Consider the following 23,012-nt stretch of genomic DNA (forward strand, 5'->3'; position numbering starts at 1 on the left):
ACAGGTGACAACTGAGTACTTTGAAAATCTTAGGGCTGTTTTGAAGTCCAGGGCATTTTTAGCTGGGTAGCTTGGACTTCATGCAGAGAGAGGGGGGAGGGAGGGAGAAAAGGAGAGTGAGAGAGAGATATACATACAAAGAATATGGAATCTATGGTTCCAATTTTACACTCAGCCCTTGAAAGCTGACATGAAGAGCGTCTCCAAAAGTTGCCTTTGAACCTTCATGTTTAATGCAACGGATTATTAAACATAAGCAGTACAATGTTAGTCCCTGTATTTAATGTAAAACTAAATTATATTATAAGTTTATGTTTCATTTTGTCTAAGCTTTATCCACTTTTTGTTGCTTTCTTGAAAGAAATTCTCAGGACTGAGCAAGCCCATAGCAAGAAAGAAACTTCTTGTATCCGATCATAAAAGCCATCTTAGTTGAGTCACAAAGGTGCCCTCACGCATTCTCTGATTCTACCTGCAAGCTACTGAAGTCAACAAGCCATCCACAAGCTGGGTAAGCCAGTTCTATGTGGCATCCAAGAAGAAGCTGAAGTCATTAAGCAATGGGCTGTAGTTGTTGTTATTTCTTGAGTTGTTTTCAGAAGGACAAAACCAGGATGCATTCTAGTTCAGAGTCTAACCAGCTCACGGGGAGTCAACAGGTATGAGCAAATGACAATTGATGCTAAACTAGTAGGGTGTATGAATATAGTCAGAACTTTAAATGTTTGTGTCGTTTCCCTTGAGAGCTTCATTAGATACTGCCTTCACCAATGCAAACTAACTTCATTTAAACCAAGACAACTGCATGAAGTTTGGATGCAATGTACCTGGAGGGTGATGCCAATTGGAAAAAAAAACATATGTGAAAGATTGGAGGAGAGAGCCAGAGAAAAACAGGAGAATAAAAGAGCAGGAGTAAAATACAAGGAATAATAGAAGAAAATAAGTGATGATAGCATCAGTGTAGGGCAGGGGTCAGTAACCTTAAACATTCAAAGAGCCACAAAGGTCCTAACCAGAAGTCCCCCCCACACCAGTTCAATTCTGGAGCTGACCAGAAATCCATTGTCCCCACCATAGAGTCTCCTCCTAGTGTGACATCCATTTTCCTCTACCTGTCCTAACCGAAAGCCCTATCAATTGTGGAGCTCACTGTAAAACCCATCCCTTGCCATAGAGTCTCTTCCTGGCATGCCCTGCTCCCCCCCCACAATTGGAAGCTCCTCTCAAAATTGTGGTGCCAACTGTTGACAGGGAGCTGCAGCAGAGGGATAAAAGAGCCACATGCGGCTCCAGAACCGTGGGTTGCTGACCCCTGGTCTGGCGATTGCTCGTACCACTGTTTCTAAGAGTCACTGTGATATAAAGATGAAAATATTGGAAGAGTACTGAAGTGAATTAGGTTTTAACCTGCTCTCTTGTATAGAGGTTCATTTTGGGGTAGCCACATTCCTTCAGGGTTTTTACTGTGTGACAAAAAATGTAGGTGTGTGTGTGTGTGTGTGTGTGTGTGTGTGTGTGTATGCGGCAATTGAATAGTGGAATTCCAATCTAGTGGAATTCCAACACAAAACAGACACATTAATAATCCACAAAAGACCATCATGAGAATAAATCAGAACATACCAATTTCTCCAGAATAATTTCAAGAATAGAATTTTGAGTGGGAAGAAGAAAGTCTTGAATCTTCCATGTGGCAAATGAAAAACATCTAAACATCTATGTGGAAAGGGAAACCTCCAAAAAGATCTTGAATAATACAAAATAATGAAGCCTTTTTTTCCCCTGGAATCTTTCGACTGTATTAGGCCTGCGGCTCCCAGAATTCTTGTCTATTTTTTGGAAGACACCAATTTTGGGAAAACTGCTGAAATGGAAGAATGAAATGAACTCCAGGAATTGAAAAGTGTTTCCCTTCTGATCATCTTTAGGAAGCAACCAATCCTAAATTTTGTCTCAAAATCTTTTTAAACCATAACTTTAAGTTGGTTGGTATTTCTGGAGTGGAGATTATAGAAATCTTAGGAACCTTGGAACCCCAAATTTCTCCTACCACACCCTAAACTTGCTTCCAACTTTACCATATTGTGGTTTTCCAAAACCTGTAGAATCCCATTTGAATTTTTTTCCTGCTCCTTTCTTAGACTTCTTATATGTATATCAGAGGTGGATTTCTCCCAGTTCGGTCCAGTTCAGATGAACCGGTAGTGGAATTCAGGCCTGGGTCACAGAACCAGCAGTGACCCAGGCCTGCCACCCCCAAAACCAGTCTCCTTGCCACCGCTGGGCCATCTCCATTTTGGATTTTAGTGACTGTGTGTGTGCTGTACATTGAACAGTGCGTGCCTGACACACGTGGGTTGCAAACTGGTAGTAAAACCGGCAGCAACCCACCCCTGATGTATACAGTTGGGTATGCTTATCCTGCTCATTCTTCTTTCTATGGCTTATCCTTAAACCATCTTCTATGTTTCACAGAAAGCAAAAAGTTCCATTTTTGATTCACGGTTTTTGTCTGCAAATTAGAAAATTACCTGATGGCCAAACCATTGTAACAATCTTATTGCTGAATTATGAAGGCACTGTTTTACTTCCACTAACTCTGCCATTGCGGAAAAGGATTATATGGGGGAAATTTTCATACATTATACAAAGATCCAGCTCTCTGGAGGGGGCTCTTATGTTGAGAGAGATGAAAGGATGGAGAATAGAGGAAGACCTTGAAAAAAAGTGGATGGACTTGGTTGCGATGGCAATGAATGGACCACTGGGAAACCTGAAAGAACAGGCTGAGGACAGATTGTCATGGGGAAAAAAATCTATATATGTGAGAATCAAAAACAACTTGATGGCACATAACCAATCAATTTAGCAGGAAAGGATGAATTCTATTTATTTAGGCCTTTCAACAAGGGGTGCACTTATTAAATGCTTTATGGAGACCCTCATGCTGTAACAAAAACACACAAACAGAGAGACAAGGGTTTTGTTGCACTTGGCATGAAAACTACTAAGCCTCCTCAGTTTGGGGTTCTGTGTTTTCCTTGCAATTACTTGCCTTTGACATTTCCTGAAACTTGTAAAATCACAAGATCAGCATGAAAAGCATCATGTGCTGCTCGGCTACTTATTCAAAGAAGCCCATTGAGGTAGAAAAGGATTAGAAGCAGAGAGAAAGAGAAAGGGTTGTGCCAAACCAAATAGTTGGCAAGACCAGGATTAGAAAGCAGATTATCCCAAACAAATTAGCACTGCTTGGTTCGGGAGTAGAGAAACAGGGGGAAAACAGGGGAATGAAAGGAAAATTCTACCGAGAAGGGCTCAAGACGTCTGTAAATAAAAAAGGTAAAAGCAGAGATCTTGAAAAATATACATTGGAGAGAAATTAGAGTGATAAAGTGCATAATGTATGTAATTTATACTTGGAGTTGAGGAAATTAAGGTTAATCTAGGGGATATGTTTATCAGAGCAGGAGTGTTAAAACTAATAGGTATTGTAAACTATTATTGTGGTAATTAATATGTGAAAAGGTTGATTGCTTTATATACTTTGAAATATAATTGGAAGATTGGACACAATGCTATCATGATCCTTTATGTTTGTGAAGAGGGAGACGCAAGAGATATGGAAATTGAAATAGATTGATTATATGAATATAGAAATGGCTGTATGGATCTACAGCTTCCTCTGGGAATGATGAAAACTATGTTTAAACCTAGAGTCGGGAACAACTAGCACATATGTGTGAGGGGAACCTTTACCTTTACTTTTTTATTTATAACCATGTATTCAACCCTAAAAAAATGGAAGTGGGGTTTTCCTTTTCATAGGTGAAATAGAAGTTTATAGTATTAAACAGGGGATTTTTACACGCTTTCCCCCCTTTTTATTTCAGAGCGTGTTTTCCTACAAAGAAATTAAGAGAATTTCCCAAATACCTAGAGACGCAACCTTACGCCTTTGCTTTGGTGGGATCTGAAAGTTATTATGCATCTTGCAATACCGCTACTCCTCCTATTGGAAGCAACTAATGCTCAGTTCCCACGACAATGTGCTACAGTGGATGTGCTGATCCAAGGTGAATGTTGCCCAGACCTGTCTCCCGGAGTGGTTCCTGGTTCTGATCGCTGTGGCTCATCTTCTGGAAGAGGCCAGTGCGTACAAGTAATAGCAGATTCCCGACCCCATGGACCTCAATATATGCATGATGGTCGAGATGACCGCGAGCAGTGGCCTCTTCGTTTCTTCAATCAAACTTGTCAGTGCAACCACAATTATTATGGTTACAACTGTGGCTCATGCCAACCTGGCTGGACTGGCCCCACCTGTGACCGGAAGATTAATATAGGTAAGCACGATAGTAAGAGAATGCAACCCTTTTTCTGTTCTACCTTTGGGCTCCCTGGTGCTTCTTTCTTAGCTCTTCCAGTAATGATGCTGATGTTTGAAGAATGACTTCACGAGGTGCCTGCCTGATCATCTCAAATGATAAATATGTTGGCATCTATCTTTACATCTTTTGCTCACTCAAGCCTAAGTCTCTAAGTCTTAAAAAAAGAAGATTTTTTTAAAAAGAAAACAAATAAACCATAAGTAAATAATTGGGAAATGCATGCATATTCATGACTGGATTGGCAATCTAGTGCTAATTTATTTCACACCAATGTAGTGGGCCTTCCAGCTTCATGCGTGTTCTCCACTAAAAAAAATTGCCATAGAGGATGATGATCAGAACAACAAGAAGACCCGAGAGAGAAGGAATATAAAAATCACAAAATATATATTTTGTTTGAAAGCTTCCTGGTAGTAAAGTCAGTAGAAGATATAAACAGCAGCCCATAGCAATATCTTTCTGTTCAGGCCATTAAGAATTATTCTAAGTGAGGTTTTCTATGTTGTTTGATTCCAAGAAGTGACTGTTTTGTTTGTCTTGCTAATGCTACATGGATTTTGAATAATTCCCAAAACCAAGCATTCAGCAAGATCAAAGAATGTGAGCACATAACAATATTTAGTAAAAAGATAATTAATGCATGAATCTGAGACGATCTCAAAAAACAGTAAAATAATTTGTTTTCAAGAAGCATTTTTTGTTCTTCTCATTGAACAATAAAAATTACCCCTCTCAACCCAATGTATCATTTAATCCAATAAATAAACACTTTGTGTTGAATTAAAAAAACCAAGGAAAAAGTGAAAATTCAGATATATCTTTTTAAGAACAGTTCTTAGAACCTTCAGAAGTTACATTAGGTATGTTGAGAAATGCAGCAGATTATCTGGATTTCTTTTGGTCAACATTCAGGCTTGGTTATAGGAGAGAATCCACTGTCATTCAGCCTGGTGGATGATTTTCATCAGGACCTAGATAACAGAAGTGCACCCCTCCTGGTCCTTTTGGAACTCTCAACAGCTTTCAAGACTGTTGACAGTGCTATTTTTCAGTAGCATCTACTAGAGCTGAGGATTGCAGGCACTGTTTTATTGTGATTCCATTCCTTCCTAAGTGGACAGTACCAGTGTGTTGTGGAAAAGAAAGGTCATCTAGGCAGTGATGATTTGTTACTCTCTGTGATGGGATGTACATTTGTGGCAGCAGAGCAGGAAGGATTTTGCCAATTCCACAAAAGAAGCTCAGATAAAGAGTCATGAGTTGGATGGGGGAGGAAGGAAGAGGTTCAGGGTAACCAAACCCTAGAACCGTTCATGATATATAGGTAGTCCTCAAATTACGACCCCAATTGAGCCCAAAATGTATGTTGCTAACTGAAACATTTGTTAAATAAATTTTGCCCCATTTTATGACTTTTCTTGCTGCATTTGTTAAGTGAATCATCACACATGTTAAGATAGTAACAAGATTGTTAAGTGAATCTGGATGCCCATTGATTTTGCTTGTCAGAAGGTAACAAAAGCTGGTCACATGACTCCAGGACATTTCAACCGACATAAATAGGAGCTGGTTGCCAAGCATCTGAATTTTTATCATGTGACTATGGGGATACTGCAATGGTCATAAGTGTGAAAATGGTCATAAGTCACTTTTTCAGTTTGAACAGTAACTAAATGAACTATTGTAGTCAAGGACTATCTCTATTTAGGTTCAAGCAAATAAAATAATGAACTCAGTTGGATCTCACTGTCTCATCTCTTGGCTTGGACCTGACATCAATGTGTTAGACACGCAATGGACAGAATCTTGCCAAACTAAAGCTATAAATTTCTAAGCTATTTAACATATCTTGAAAGATTTTAGGGTGTGGTTGCCCTGAACAGCTTTCCTACTCTCCTATCCAGCTCGGGATTGTGTAGTCTCTTGATATGGATCTCTTTCTAGGAAAGCTCTGAGCTGCCAAAATCCTCCCCCTCTACTGCTATCACACTCTTGTAACTGTTCTTTGATATATACATGGAGATATTTGGAGAAGTCATTCACTAGTTTGGATTGAAGAACCATCACAGTATGCCAGCTATACATTTCTGCTCCCAACCAATCAGGGAATGCGATGGAATTAGTTGCAGGCCAATAGAAATTGGTTGGATAGGGTTTGTATATATGTGTATAAAAATGAATATAAAGACTATGATGAATAGACAAATGTTAAGTAGCAGTTATAAAAATGTATATCTAAGAATGAATTTGAAAGGGAAAAATAAAAAACTTTTTACACACACACAAAAAGAAATTGGATAGAAACGTATGGATAGAAACTGAGATTGAATCCCTGCAAAACAAGTTATTGTTGGTCCAGAAGACATTTGACATTTTTTCCTGCCCCAATAATAATGAAATGGGGAGTTACTGTTGCTAAAATCAAAAATCCACAACTAGGGATCCTCCTAGATTCACATCTAATGCTAGACAATGGAGATTGTAGCTAGAGAAGACTTTGTCTAGCTTCAGCCTTTTCTGAATGAGGTCCTGACAACAAATACTAATACCTTTATCATGTTTAAAATTGTTGACTGAAATGTGTGCTCCATGGGATTGGGAAGGTTGCGGGCAAGAAACAGCTATCCATGTCATAAAACAGTGTTTTGGGGGGTGCCACAGTAATTTACAATAAGCTTCTGAGTATAATTTGAGTTGATTTTGTTTATTGCATGGCATCTGGGTATGCTATTGCTTCCTGCTATGTGCATTTGTTGATCCAAATGCTGTGTTTAGGGATCACATGGAAGGAAATAAGGGCATGACATTTTTTACTGTATGAGTTATCCCTGTGAAATAGTTTCCTATCAGAATTTACTGTAGGTTGTGGTTTTATAGAGACAGCAATTGTGATGGAGATATATTGTTTTAACTTTTTTTTATTAACTTCATGAAAGATCCTTGTGGAGCTAATGATATGCAAATACTCCAAAGAAATACCTAAAATAGCTATTCAGAATTTTAAAAAAGTTTCCAAATTGCAATGTGCATGTAAAGTTTTCAGTGGGGAAAATATATTGTTGGTTGTTTTTAATGGCTTAAGTACCAGCTTCCTTGTTTGCTTAATTACATGAAGGTAAAATATGAGTTACTATAACTTTCCCTTACTGAAACCTTCATTCCAAATATGCAGTGTGGGAAAGTTTCTAAGCATTGTAACTAGTGAATGAAGATCATGAAGATGTGTTCTTCATCATGTTTTTTTTTTGTTTTTTTTTTGCAATGCAGCTCTAAATCTTTTGTGCATCCTCTACTTGCTGAAAAAGTCTGAATTTATCATGCATTCATTCCACCCAGAGTTACCCTTTGGTAAAATGGGTGGCCAATAAATCTGATACATAAATTAATCAAGGTTCATTTTACCTACCTCCACATTTATTCACATTCAAGGGACATATTAATTGATAAGCTAATTCGTGGTATGAAGTGAAATGTGGAATTTAGAACCCTCATATAGTTGATGAGCTTCATCAAATACATTTTTTGAAATTCATGAGATGATATGTTTATGTATCTGCAGAATGCCTCGTATCTCTCATTTTTGCTTCATAAATAGTAAACTGAATCAAAAGCAACTGCATTACATAAAACGATCTACATGCACAAAGTATTTACTCTGCCGGCAGTGAGGGGTGAGGAGGTGATATATTAATTCAAAACACTTTATTATATCACAGAAAGTCTAAAAGGTTTCATCAAAAGGCTATTCCAATTCCCAGCTCCCAAAATAATCACATTATTTATAGTAGTAAAAAGGTAAAGGATTTTACCTGTGGATTTTACTCTGCTAGTTGTTGCTGACTATGGGAGCGGTGTTCATCTCCGTTTCAAGGCCACTGAGCCCATGCTTTCAAAGGCAGTTCCATGTTCATGTGACCAGCATGAGATTATGGAGCACAGTTACCTTCCCACCAAAGTGGTGCGTGTTTATCTGCTTGCATTTGCATGCTTCAGAACTACAGAAGCCTTCCTTAAAATCTCTGGCTTAATTTATAAACTAAATTGAATTAAATTATATGATATAATAGCCTATACTATGCAGCCCACATTCTAGCTTCTGTAGTTCTGATATTTTATTTCGAAATATTTAAGTATTTTTATCCATCTTCTCTAGGTTCAACATTTTGTTGAAATGTGATTTTATTTGAGAACTTTTTTAACCAGGATATTGATAAGCATGTATTTTCAGTCTTCTGATGGTATTTCCACTGTTTCTTTTGTATGGCTTTAATTCTATTTCCTTGATCTCCAGTTAGACGAAATCTTCTGGATTTTAGTAGTGAAGAAAAGAGTGAGTTTCTAAGAGTCTTACAACAAGCCAAAACTACAACCCACCCTGACATTATGATCGCAACCAGAAGACGTGAGGAGATCTTGGGTCCTGATGGCAACACTCCACAATTTGAAAATGTGTCCATTTATAACTATTTTGTGTGGTCTCATTATTACTCGGTCAGAAAAACTTATCTTGGGCCTGGACAGCGAAGTTTTGCTGGAGTAGATTTCTCCCATGAAGGACCAGCATTTCTCACCTGGCACAGATATCACCTGCTACAACTGGAGAGAGATATTCAGGTGAAGTATTTATTATTTATATTGCCTAGTATCAGATCAAAGAACAGGCAAGCCCTGTCTCATTTTCAATTTGGAGTAATGATGCTCCTTGCCTAAAAGGAGCTACTGAGAAAGCTATAGATCAGGATGTCCAATCTTGGCAATTTTAAGTCTTGTGGACTTCAACTCCCAGAATTCATGCCTAGCTAGGGAATTCTGGGAATTGGAAGTCCATAAGTCTTAAAGTTGCCAAGATGGGCACCCCTGCTGTAGATTATTAATGTTGGGTGGCCTAGGCAACCTGCTGTTTGGAAATTATTTAAATATAAAATCATTCAAAATTTCCATAACCACACACACATATCAAAAAAAGTCAGATTAGTTGACATACAAAACATCTGAATAGCACCAGGGACTTATCCAGGCTGCAGATACCCTGAGTATACAAGGCCACTCCCTATGTTTGGAAGTAGGAACCTGGGCTTTTTTCCCCACACAAATGCCTCTTATTAGAATGAGAAGTATCATATTCAAATTCATATATTTGAAGTTCCAAATGAATTATACTGGCCTGCTAGGGAAGGAACGGCTAATAATGATTTGCATTTCCTTGTGAATTGTGTGATTCTGTCTGCAACACAGCATGGCTCATCATGAATCCCATATTCTCTACACCAGGATATGCTACAGGATCCTTCTTTTGCCCTCCCTTATTGGAACTTTGCCACAGGTAGAAACAACTGTGACATCTGTACAGATGATCTCATGGGATCCAGAAGCAGCTTTGAAGACTCTCTTCTCAGCCCCAATTCAATCTTCTCACAGTGGCGCATCTTGTGTGAGGCTATTGAAGACTACGACACATTGGGAACCATTTGCAACAGTAAGCCTAGATTTGTAGTGCTATTTAGCTCTTATCAGAGTTTCCGTAAGAGTAATAAATATATTTAAGAATTCTTTTTGGTTCAGATATGGAACCTAGCAGGTTTAATTTTATCTTTACCTCAAATTATGCACATACAGACAAAACATTGCATGTTTCATTCAGAGGGCATGAACGCTTTTTATCAATCAAGTTCATCATCATGTGAAACACTTCCAGTTTTAGATTTTGAGGAAAATTCTGCTTTCTTTCAAATGTATACCTAGCCTAATGAAGGGAAGAACATGGAGTGACATGATAGCAGTGTTCCAAATTTATTTGAATTTTATTTGTATTTTACTTAGCTTATCAAACATGTACAAGATATCAGGTATAAGTATAAACATGAACATGAATAAGGAAATGATTACAAATAAATGAAAACAGTAGGACAGGGAAGGTAAGCATGCTGGTGCGCTTATACATGCCCCCTTTACGGACTTCTTAGGAATGAGATGAAGTCCACAGTAGACAATTTAAGGTTGAAGCTGTGGGGGTTAGAGGATGTAGCAACAGAGTCAGATAGAGCATTCCAGGCACTAAGCACTCTGTTGCTGAAGTTGCAATCGAGTTTGGAGCGGTTTACCTTGAGTTTGTATCTGTTGTTTGCCCAAGAGGTGGGTTGCTCCCATTTTGGCTGAACCTGTAGTGGTGGTGGCAGGAGGCTCTGCTCACCTGCCCAGACACTTCTGCGCATATGCAGAAGTGTTGCACAGGTGCACAAGTGTGTGCACGAGTGAACCGGTAATAAACCGGTTAGAAACCCACCACTGGTTTGCCCCTGTATTATTGATGTTGAAGCTGAAGTAGTTGTTGACAGGTAGGATGTTGTAGCAGATAATTTTGAGTACTATGCTTAGGTCAGACCATAGGGTGTTGGGTTGTCACAGAAAAGAGGGGCTCAACCGATTCTCCAAAGCACCTGAGGTCAGGACAAGAAATAACAGGTGGAAACCTATCTGAGAGGGTTCCAAGTAATAAATCCATAGCAAGCAAGACTCTGAGGCATATAGATTCCTCAAAGAATACTTTTATTTGGAAATATATTGGCACATATCTGGTGAAAAACAACTCTAAGGTTCCCGCGGTTTTCACCAGATAAAAGAGAACGTTTTTCCTCAAACCTCAAAAAATCAATCACATGGTCCAATCAAGACATTGTCAAGGAGACCTCTCTCCTTATTCCACGGTCCAGGTGTGAGAATGTCCTTGGTTCCCAAGAGAAAGTATTTTATTTTGAGTACACAAACCCCTCTATCTCTAATCCCCCCTCCCTATCCCTCAGCTTCAGTGTGGCAACACTGGAACTCCAATATGGCTCTGGTCAGGTCAGCTCCAGGGTTGACAGTATCAAGGAGGGGTCCAATCTAGAACTAAGAAGAAAGACTCATTCCAGAATGTCTAGTTCCTTTCTGGGACACACTGGTTTGTGGTCCACACTTTAAGCTTCCAATTGAAAAATATGCACAGGGCTCAAAAGAAAAAAAAACCCGGGTAAATCCAGAGAAAAGCCATAGGTTTTATTAACTTTAAATATATACTTTTTTCCCTATGTTGTTTTTTTCCCCTACTGTTTCATTAACCGTTACAATTTTGCAACGGAGGCTATATGTGCTATGTCCAAGAGGTTGAGGAAGATGAATGTGACTCTAGCACAATGTTTCTCAACCTTGGCAACTTTTAGAATTCAGTTTAAGTCCATCTTTCTTAAAATTGTCAAAGCTGATTACCAATTACCCTACTGTCTCAGCGTTACATCTGTAATCTAAGGCCATTGATTGAATTAATGGCAGAGGCAAAATTTAAATAAGCATCTTTCTGACTCAATGTCTTAGAACTAGGTCTTACTTTACTTTTATATATCATAATGTTTTCTATTACCCTTCATATACGCCTAAATAATATTGCTACCATCCTCCTTCTACTATAAAAGCCCCAAAGTAGCAGAGAAAGAGAAGAAATCTATTCAGACTAATGCTTTATGTTTTAGTGATTCCCATGTTACCCCGTTCAAACTTACATAAAAACCAATATACCTTTTATATATCAACAGCTGCACATTTAGAATTCTCTAGTATAATTCACAGCTCAAAATATCTACACCAAAAATGTACATAAAGGGAAACAATGTATATGCAAATTAATACCATATTTCTATCCAGTCTGCTTTGGGGGGAAAACCAATGCATAAATAGAGTGAAATAAAGTTAAAGGGGGGAAAACATAACAATTGAGCACAACCAAGTGGACAGATCGTGCATAAATCTCCTATGTATTTTCTGTATTTAGCATATGATAACTTGTCTTTGGAAAAATAAAAGGAATTCAGCAGGTTAAGTAGTGATACGCAACATTAACTGTGAGTGGTTCTTGGCTAAAAATGGGATTTTTTTCTCCAAGATGCCTTCCCTGCATTATTTCTTAAATTATGAGATTAACCCGATAATCCATTAAATCTTATTCCCCCTCCCTCATGCCTCTGTTTTTGTTTTGTTTTTTTCAAATGTCAGGCACAGAAGGTGGTCCAATTAGACGCAATCCAGCCGGAAATGTCGCCCGTCCCATGGTGCAGCGACTCCCAGAGCCTGAGGATGTTGCTCTTTGCTTAGAAGTTGGATTATTTGACACACCTCCATTCTACTCCAATTCAGCAGACAGTTTCCGTAACACAGTAGAAGGCAAGTCACTCCAAAGCAAACAAACAAACTCTTGAAACCAGAGATGAAATCCACCACACTTCTCACACTGAAGTGGGTTTTTTTAAAAAAAAAACCCACCGGTTCAAATCCTTTTGTGGCAAAAGAAATTGTTTAGGAAATCACCCCACCCCACCCACCCCAAGATTCATTATCTGGTTTTCCACATCTGGAAACAAATAGGATGTGAGGGAACTCCTTTATTGAATTCAGCAGATTTTCCCAAAATCAATGGCCCTGCCAGTGATGGGTGAAATGAAAGCAAATGTTGGCTTTATCAACTTCAGCAAGCAATACTATTTGAGGCTAAGGCTTACGGTACTTTGCCTCTGGAAATTTTTTTTTTTAAAAAAAGCACTTCAAAACATAGTATATTCATGACTTTGTTAAAAGCAGTGACATACTCAAATTTCTTCTCTCGCCATATTACATTACATTATATCTGCAGGCCCCTAGTTATTAGACAGCACATAGGCAGAGGAATAAAGGGACACGGTGGCTCAATGGCTAAGACGCTGAAATTGTCAATCGAAAGACCGGCAGTTCAGCTGTTCAAATTCCTAGTGCCACATAACAGGGGTTCTCTCTCTCCCCCTCTCCCTCCGTTCCTCCCTCTCTCCCTCTCTAGCTGCTGTCTGTCTGTCTGTCTCCCTCCCCCCCTCTCTCTGTCTCTCTCCCTTCTTCCTTCTCTCCCTCCCTCCCCCCTCTCTTTTTAATAGAAAGCTTTAAAAACAGCACCAGGTACATATTTAAAGCAGAGTTTCAAGAATGAAAGGTACCACAGAATCTGGACAGAGCTATTCCATAAGTGTGTTAAACAAAAACATAGTAATATTGCAAGAATGATTTTGCAAGGAATTAATATACGGGATGATAAATACATTATACTAAATGCTTAATTTTATTCACTCCAATTTCAGACACCTAACTTCATCTTACCATTAGGCTAAATAGCAATCAAGATTCATACATGCCAAGAAATCTAGAGTGCTAGTTAGGTTTTTCAGAAGCCCCAAGTCACTTCTAAAAGACACATGGAGAACTGAAAAAAACATCTTGGCCCCTAGAGAACAGAGGAGTACCCATAATTATTGAATGCATACAGAGATTTCTGCTATATTATTGCCAGATTGATACAAAGTAATTGTTTTATTCAAGGCTGGAAACGCATTCTCTCTCCCTCCCTCCTTTGTCTTCACTAGCCATGTGCTCTACCTCATTTTGTGTAACCAATGTCTGAGCCAGGCATATTGTAATATATTGCTAAGAGTCACTGATCTCACACTTATCTGTTCGTGGGAAACAGGAAGTTATGTCTGGGCTATGGGATGATCCATTTTTTCATATAATTGGCCCAGCCTTTTAGGAAAGCAATTTCTGTGGAGAAGATTAAAACATTAAAAGATTAAGAGCCAAGGTGGCGCAGTGGTTAAATGCAGCACTGCAGGCTACTGCTAGATCAGCAGGTCAGCGGTTCAAATCTCACCGGCTCAGGGTTGACTCAGCCTTCCATCCTTCCGAGGTGGGTAAAATGAGGACCCAGATTGTTGGGGGCAATATGCTGACTCTCTGTAAACCGCTTAGAGAGGCCTGAAAGGCCTATGAAGCGGTATATAAGTCCACTGCTATTGCTATTGCTATTTATTTGATATTGTGCTAGGCAGGATTGCGCTTAACTCGGACAGGCGAGAGTTCCAGAATTGCTTCAGAATAGAATAGAATAGAATAGAATAGAATAGAATAGAACAGAACAGAACAGAACAGAACAGAACAGAACAGAATAGAATAGAATTATTTATTGGCCAAGTGTGATTGGACACACAAGGAATTTGTCTTTGGTGCATATGTTCTCAGTGTACATAAAAGAAAAGATATATTTATCACGAATCATAAGGTATAACACTTAATGATAGCGATGGGGTACAAATAAGTAATCAAATCATACTAGGAAAAAATCAATATAAATCAATTGTTCCCCTCTTCTTTATTCTCATGTCCAGGCTACAGCAATCCTTCAGGAAAGTACGATCCGGCAGTGCGAAGCCTTCACAACCTGGCTCATCTGTTTTTGAATGGAACTGGAGGGCAAACTCATTTATCCCCAAATGATCCCATTTTCGTGCTCCTCCACACGTTTACAGATGCTGTTTTTGATGAATGGCTGAGAAGGCATAACCCTGGTGAGATATTTGGATTTATCTTATTCCTCTGTATAGAATCCGAGGTACAATCCATACCCAACACAGTCCTTGAGATAAATTATCCAGGCAACAATCTCTGCCTCTCTAAAGAAGATGCTTAGATCCCACAGCAGCAATGCAACCAACTGCAACTGCATCCTTTATCTCTTCTTCCTAGAAGCAGAATAAAATCTAGCCCCCAAAAGGAATTACTGTATATATTGCTGATAAAGGATAAATCACACCCGAAGATCATAAGCTCTTCTGGTATTTCCTTGCAGATCCAAGAAAGAGAAATGCTAACATTTAATTTTTTTTACATCTCCTAACTTCCCGAATGTGTAGCTCTCTGTATTTCCATCTCCCAAAAGAAAAGTAAAACAATACACACTCTGTTGTAGGGTATACATTTGAAGGTAATCTTTAAAAATCTTACAGCAATGCTCTCTGTGTGTTTTAAAATAGCAAGTCAAGTGGCATTTCTTAAGATTCATATGACTGTTCATTGCTGCAGGAGAATTCCTTAAGTTCATGGCATGCTTTGCTGAGCAATAACAGCCGAAAGGAACTGGCATGGTAGAAGTTAGATTATTTTTTTTTGTAAGTCTTGTAGAATTTAGAAAAAATGATGATGAAAAGAAACTTTTAGGGACTGGACCATGAGAGCAATAGCTTTCAACTGCACTGAAAGATGGGAAGGCATGGTGAATCTCACAAGATTATGTCAGGAGACAATTAGTAGTGGATAAAGTAGTTGGCTAAGTACTGGCCCAGTTTAATTCATTGTACCCATGATCAATGTCCAAGCATGAATGTCCAGCATGAATAAATTTTCAGCTTTCATGAGGCAAAAGTGACACTTTGTGAATATCGCAAATATTCATGCGTGGGGGAAATTACTTATAACAGGAATAATAACTTAGATTTTAACTCTCATCAGTCTCAGTCTGCATGATGATTGTCGAAGGGTTGTGGAATTGTTAATTCAAAGCATCTGGAGTGCATCTGACTGACAATCCTTATTTTAGAATGTGTTCTAGAACAGGGACCATCAACTTTCGGACCTCAGGGACCACTAAATTCATAATTTTAAATCCCACGGATCACTAATATGATTTTTTTAAAAGATAAATAGTATTTAGTGCAATATAAAAAATGCAAATAATTTTTCTGTGGACCACCAAAATTTTCTCACAGACCACCAGTTGGTGACCACTGTTCTAGAATACTTTTCAATAAAAAAAAGTTCTATGAAAGATTCACAGTGAGACTCCAAGGTATAAGTTTAGATTTTTAGAAGCTTTACGACACCTAAATGGTTTAGAAATACACACACACACACACACACACACACACACACACCTACCTTTGATTCACTCAACCTACATTATTATAGAATATTAATTGGTTCTATCCATTAATCTATTCTAAGCTTTGTAATGTTTGGCAACTATAGAAGGATGGTTTTCATATAAGGTGGCATTAAACAATAATTCAAGACTAAAAGCTTCACTTTATTTGCATGTCAGTCATGCCTCTATTATTAAAATAATCCATAGATTGTCAGTCCATTAACTAACCAAATAACACTGGAAGCCGGGCAGCATTAGGTGAATATTACATTTGGTCTCACAGTCAGCCTGCTGTTTATAATGGATTTAGCATTGTCCACCCATCAAGTCTTTCCCAAGGATATAGATAGGCAGATGCTGTTGTTTAATCTATCATTTAGTACTGTTCTGTTAGCCATGAATAATGTCAAACCAGTTTTTCTGAAAAGCCATTTCAGTATTTAATTCCAAGTTTTCAAACTTTAATAGTTGCCTCCTTTTGTTTAGATAACTCAACATACCCATTAGAAAATGCCCCCATTGGACACAACAGACAGTACAATATGGTACCATTTTGGCCCCCTGTAACCAATGATGAGATGTTTGTTACAGCACCAGAAAACCTGGGCTACAGTTATGAAGTTCAGTGGCCATGTAAGTTATATAATTTCTTCTTTTCATCAGGTAGCACATTACTTTTTTTCTCTTAGATCAAAAGAAATGTTACTATTTGCGTATATATCATATGCAAAATAATCATCACTGGACTGATTTTTGCAGTTTCTTTGACTGGTTTGGACCATTAAATACTAATCAGGATAAGTCTTAAATGTGTGGTTTTTAAAATCTAAATATCTTGATTGATCTGTTTAAGAAAAGGTATTTGATAAATGGTGAATGTTCCTTTTTAGCATCAGAATCAATGATCGAAAATATAGCAAGCATGTTTTTAAGTCAAATAAATTAAATATTACAATGTCTTGATTTGATGAACAGTTTAGTTAATAGTAAGAAAGAACAAATATTTTGAGTTGGCTACATATTTTCTAGTAATGCTACCAAAAGCTTTCATTTCATTGCATGAGTTTATATTACAGAGTAAATAGCTCAAATTTTGAACTGAATTCAGACTCCTAAAGGATGCATTCCATCAATTCAGTATTTCAATTGGTTAAAAAAAACAGAGAATGATTTTGGGAACTGAGCAGCATAGAAATGCTTATAAATAAACAACCCATGAAGCCTATGATTTTAGATTTATGGCAAGGGGGGCATAAAAAAATAACTATCTAGAGGGATCAGGCTGCAATCAATAAGATCTTGAAATTTTTGGAATTCGGTTAACTTCCACATCATCCAAAAATAAATTCCCAAGTGGGTTAACAACTCCCAAAACTAATACTCTTCTTTGTGTTTTCCCCATTTCTTTCAGCTCCAGCTCTCCATGTGACTGAAATCATAACGATTGCAATAGTTGCTGCTTTGATACTGGTTGCAATTATATTCGCTGCAGCCTCTTGTATTGTGTATTCCAAGAGACAGGAAGAGCACCAGCCACTTCTCACAGACCACCATCTGACCTATTCAGATGATTATGACAGCATTCCAACCCCAAGGCAGTCAAATGTGTGAAGATAAGTGACTTATCTGCATTTGATGGCTTCTATTGTGTCTGCTCCATGCTTGCAGGAAAGGCCATTTCAGAGTGAGAAAAATCTTCCGTTATCTAATATTTATCTCCAATCCATATTCTTTCTTAGACTGGTTCAATATTTCTACTGATTTCACCCACTTCACTTCTATTCTATCTACAGTATTTTCACAATATAAAAGACTAACAATGAATATTTTACAGAAGTTAAAGTAATTAGTAAATATGTATTAACTGCTTTTATATGGAAGATGGCGCAAAAATTATGTTTATGCTAATCTTGTTTTAAGAGCCAGTTTGATGTAGTGGTGAAAGCATCTGGTTAGAAGTCAGGAGATCATCAGTTCTAATCTCAAATTAGGCATTAAGTTAGCTGGGTGACCTTGGGCCAGTCACTCTCTCTTAGCCCTAGTAAAAAGGTAATGGCAAACCACTTCTGAAAACTTTGCCAAGAAAACTTCAGAGACTAATTCAGGCAGTCTCCGAATTGGATACAATTGAACAGAAGGAAACAAATCTTGTAAAAAGATGTCACAAAACACTACTAGCACCAAAGAAACAGCTGTCCTGTTTTCTTAGGATTCAGTCACCAGCTAGATTGTTTCTGTGCACCTCAATATCAAGCTAATTCTAGTATCTCAGCAGCCTATAGTGATGTGTTTTTCTGTAACTAAGTTTACATTGAGGCATGCCCAAATAAGGCTCTGGACATTGTTTGGAAAAATTCCCTCAAAGAGATATTAATAACTCTTGAATCCCAAAGATCCATCCATATCAATCCATCCAGGTTGGGCATTTGTCCAATCCACTGATGATATCAGAGAAGATCCTCCCAACCTCCTCAGGCTGAACAAGATCCTTTTGCAAGAGGTTACCTCACTCATCATGCTAGATCACACCCAACTGGCATTCAATCCAACCAAACACAAATGACTAAATCTGACAAGGAACTGGCAGACATTATTTTAGCAGTCTGTTAGAGCAGGGGGTCCCCAATCCCCGGGCAATGGACTGTTTGAAACTGGGCAACCAATAAGTAAAGGTGAATATGGGAAGCTCCATTCACGTCAATAGCAAGTCCTTGTGCTTGCATGCAAAGCTCCACTTGTGTGAATGGAGCTTCACACACAAGCATTCTACACTCACACGAGTGGAGCTTCGTGTGTGTGTGCTCCCTCCACTTGCACACAAAACTCCATTTACAGCTGCCACTTACACACACACACAGAAAGGTTGGAAAGGTTGGGGATCACTGTCCTAGAATATGTCATTCCTTCCATAACAGGTGTAAATAATTCTGAGCAGGCTCCTTGGACAGAGTTCTACAGATGCAATAAGGATGCATTCTTATGCCATTCTTATCATCACAGTGGAGGCCCAAATCTAGGCATTTATCTGTATTCAGTCATAATCAGCCCATTATTCCTTTGCCAATATTGTTCCAGGAAATATCTATAGTAGCTTTATTTTCCAAATTGCCTCAGTAAATGAAAGACACCCTCCCCTCAAGGATGAGCAATTGTAGAGAGGCACGTGGGAGCAATCTTGTCTAATACCCTAATACCATTTCTATACATGTAATCCTTGATTTAACACCATTTATTTAATACCATTCAAAGTGATGATGGCACTGAAAAAAAAAACAGTGACTAATGACCACTTCTCCCACTTACAACCACTGCATTATCCCTGTTCAGTCACACATCAAAATTCAGGCATTTGGGAACTGGCTTGTATTTATGACTGTTGCAGTGTTCCAAGTACATATGATCACCATTTGTGACCTTCCCAAGACACTTCTGACACGCAATGGGGAACCAGAAAAGCCAAATTAGCTTAATGATTGTGTGATTCAATTAATGACCATGATAATTTGCTTAACAACTGTGACAAAAATATTTTAAAGTGGCTCATTTAATGATGAGCACTGGAAGTTCTGGTTCTAACTGTGGTGATAAGTTGAAGACTACCTGTATTCCAACGATTGCCTAGATGTATGATGAAACTGCCTATAAAATAACTGGGGAAAAATCCCCAAATGCATTCAGAAAGCCCCCAGGGTCTATCAGATATCTGGCTTTGTATCATCCTAACCAGTCACCCATCCTCCCAGACATAAAGAGTATCATCAGTCTACAACTTGACAAGAAAATACCTTCACTGTAGCACAAGGTTGATTTAAAAAAAATATCATCCCTCCTCAGATCCTCCACATCTACTCTGATTTAGCACACACCTCCTTGTGAGAAGTGGGATTAAGACCCACTGGGATAAACCCATAATGCCAAAAGAGCTAGAAATTCCCAAATGCCTCCGAGTAGCACTCCCAGAGCAAGGAATATGACAAGATCTTTTGCAGGGGGGGGGGGGGGTTGTTGTTGTTTATTCAGATAATCTGTGCATTTTCAGAGGAAAAAAATCATTAAATCAAGCACATTCTTAAACTGCAGTAGGAACCATTATATTGGCTATTGAGAAAAAAAGAGAACATCCATAGCTTTTGCATGTATGATACTTGTTCCTTTGCTTCAATCTCACTTTTTCTTAGGAACTTAGGGTAGTATATACTGTATTTCCTCTCCCCTTTTTTTCCCCATAACAACAACTCTGAGTTAGTTGAGCTGAGGAAGGGAGGGAGGGGGGAGGAGAGGGAGGGAGGGAGAGAATGGCCAAAATCCTCTGAGGATTTCATTGGCTAGAATGGACTACAACCTTGGTCTCCCCTGGTCAAGGCTAACCCTTTTGATGCCCCTACTTGAAGATCATTTAATTTTGTTCTGGTATCAGTACATCAGAGATCAAAGCTCTTTATTATTAACTCTACAACATTTGATCTGCCCAGCCAAGAGGAATTTGAGTGGGTTAGCAGCACAGAAAATCATGTGCTCATTAAATACAGCTCTGGTAGGCAGAATTCTTGGACCTCCTTAGTTATGTCGGCTGAACTGTAGCACTGAATTGTTATGTCAAGTTTATGCACAGGATATAATTTTCCAGTTTTGAGGGGAAGGGGGTCATCCCTTCTTCCTGGGTATGGATTTAATTATATTGTTGTGATTACATTCCACAACTATTCTAGTGAATAAACTCCACTAGGTTCAGTTTTGTTGGGATTAGCATGGATCAGCACAGGGCAGAACAATAAGAAAATATTTCTTGGATTAAAATTGAACTTAAAGATGGTAAAATTGACATCGTTCTTAAATAAACAGTGTGAGATGCTAACATTCATACTTGATCCAAAGGGGTTGAGAAGCTCAATGACATTTATAATTCAAAGAAAATGGGGCTTGCATTGTGTATGTACTGATGAAACGTTACACTTCTTATGATTAAATAAAGGGCACAGATGGGGAAAATAGATCATAGAAAAATATATCAGAAAGTATAAATATGTATATGACTATGGCATTGACCAAGAAGCATCATAGCTGATATTATTTGGGGATCTCACCAGCAGTGATATTTCTTAGAAGCATACACTGACTTATTCCTTTAAACACAAGTCACATACTTTCTCTTTTGCCACTGTGAAGTCAACTGAGTACAAGTGAGCAGATAGGATCTACAGAGTTGATTTAGCCCTGGGCCTACAAGCTGCTAAGCCCAAGAATGAACAATTGTTTATCAGTTGTTAAGTGCTCTAGGTTTGCTACAAGGAACAGGTTAGCTGGCAATAAAAGCAGGAGGTTTTTTTTAATAGCTGCAGAAGTAAGAGTTTGGCAGATATAGCTAGATACAGCAACATAATTTTTGGAATAGAACAAGGTTTTCTCAGGGACAACCTCTCCCCAATTACATCTGTTTGTCCCACCAGATCCACCAGAGAGAGCATGGTAGTGGTTCCATTGGCTAGGGAGCTACTTTTGATGGGCTGTAGGGAATGGGCTTTTCTGTTGTGACCCCTGTATTATGGAATATCCTCCCCACTGAAATGAGGCTGGCTTTCTGAAAATTTCTCAAGACCTGCTTATGCCATCAGGTTTTGGGACCCCAGGTGACTAGTGAATTATTGAGGTGGCTCTGATATTAATGTTCTTTCAACCATTTTTCCTGTTTGCAATAATAATAACAACAATTGTTTGATGTTTAGTAACTAATGTTTTTTAGCTTTGTTGTACACCATCCAGAGTCTTTGTAAAATGGATGGCTATATAAATTTGACAATAAATTTGACAATAAATAAATTGCATCCATATTCTCATTTTTCATTTTCAGTGTATGGGAATCTGGCAACAGCAGTGACTTTTGCAACTCCATGTGTTACTCAATGACATTTTCTCAATACTTCTTAACATGTACATATAACAATATCAGATTATTTGGAGAGGTTAGGATTAAACTCCATACTAAACATTTTGGATTATAACTTTCTACAGATGATGCTAACTGCTGCAGTTAGACAATAGTTTAATCAAACACAGTTGCCATGAGCTATTTCCAAAAGAAAGTGGAATGAATTCTTTTCATTCTTTGAGAAAATACATCTTAAAATATGCATGTTTCATTATTGTTCGTGTAGGTTTCATGTAGTGCCAAGTGTTTCTTTTAATTCCTAGTTTGGATAAATGCCAATCCACATCCAACCTTGCTGCACTAAATCATTTTTTGTAGTCCAAAGTCCTTTGAACTTGCATAAGTTTTACAACTTGACATACAGAGTAGCAACATTTTGGATATTTGAATGAGTTTGGACCTATTATTTGCTGTCACATTGGCTTCTAAGCTTCCACTGGCACATCAAAAATATGAAGAATCCTATTTGGGCAAGCACAGAGGGAGGGGAAAAAAGGAGGAAACAGACACCTGAATAATGAAAAATAGATTTCAAAAGAATGACAGGATCTTGTGAATTGAAAAAGAGTAACAGAAATTGGAATGAGCCCAACACATTCTCTTGTTCTGCATTATCTGTGGTTATTGTTTGGTCTCATTTGCAAAGTACTTCATAAACTCTAATTTTGAGCTGCTATTATTTGTAATTGCTAAGTGGGCCAGTTATATACTTTAGTGTTGCGTCTAAGGAAACAATAATTTTATACCTTAAGTACATACCACTCCTGTAGGTATTACTATAATCTAAGGCCTACCTTTGAAAGCTGTCTAATTATATAGTTAGCTCACTACTTTTTAAAGCACAGATAGTATGTTATATGCCTGCAACTAACAAGATATGTGTAGCATGATAAATAAGCTTTTGAAGCTTTGTTTATTAGATATGTTTGCCACCCATTTTGCTTTGAGG

General features: G+C 38.2%; 1 protein-coding gene across 1 annotated transcript; it reads left to right on the plus strand.

Annotated features, from left to right (window-relative positions):
* Positions 1–3,957: 3,957 nt before the first annotated feature.
* On the plus strand, positions 3,958–19,670 carry TYRP1 (tyrosinase related protein 1). Its single transcript, XM_014052901.2, has 7 exons — positions 3,958–4,349; positions 8,686–9,008; positions 9,666–9,870; positions 12,420–12,587; positions 14,606–14,785; positions 16,624–16,770; positions 17,549–19,670. The coding sequence occupies exons 1-7, from the start codon at positions 3,989–3,991 to the stop codon at positions 17,746–17,748; spliced, it is 1,584 nt and encodes a 527-aa protein (XP_013908376.2). The 5' UTR covers positions 3,958–3,988; the 3' UTR covers positions 17,749–19,670.
* The last annotated feature ends 3,342 nt before the right edge of the window (positions 19,671–23,012 follow it).

The sequence above is a fragment of the Thamnophis sirtalis genome, unplaced genomic scaffold (genome assembly GCF_051295495.1).
Source record: "Thamnophis sirtalis isolate CommonGarterSnake01/CBP01778 unplaced genomic scaffold, rThaSir2_p1.2 scaffold_5, whole genome shotgun sequence".
Lineage (NCBI taxonomy): Eukaryota > Metazoa > Chordata > Lepidosauria > Squamata > Natricidae > Thamnophis > Thamnophis sirtalis.

Bases quoted from the DNA above. Each gene is read 5' to 3' on its own strand.
- TYRP1 (XM_014052901.2), top strand. From the start codon at position 3,989: ATGCATCTTGCAATACCGCTACTCCTCCTATTGGAAGCAACTAATGCT. The intron at 4,350-8,685 runs GTAAGCACGATA...CTTGATCTCCAG, and splicing joins TGACCGGAAGATTAATATAG to TTAGACGAAATCTTCTGGAT. The intron at 14,786-16,623 runs GTGAGATATTTG...CCTTTTGTTTAG, and splicing joins GCTGAGAAGGCATAACCCTG to ATAACTCAACATACCCATTA.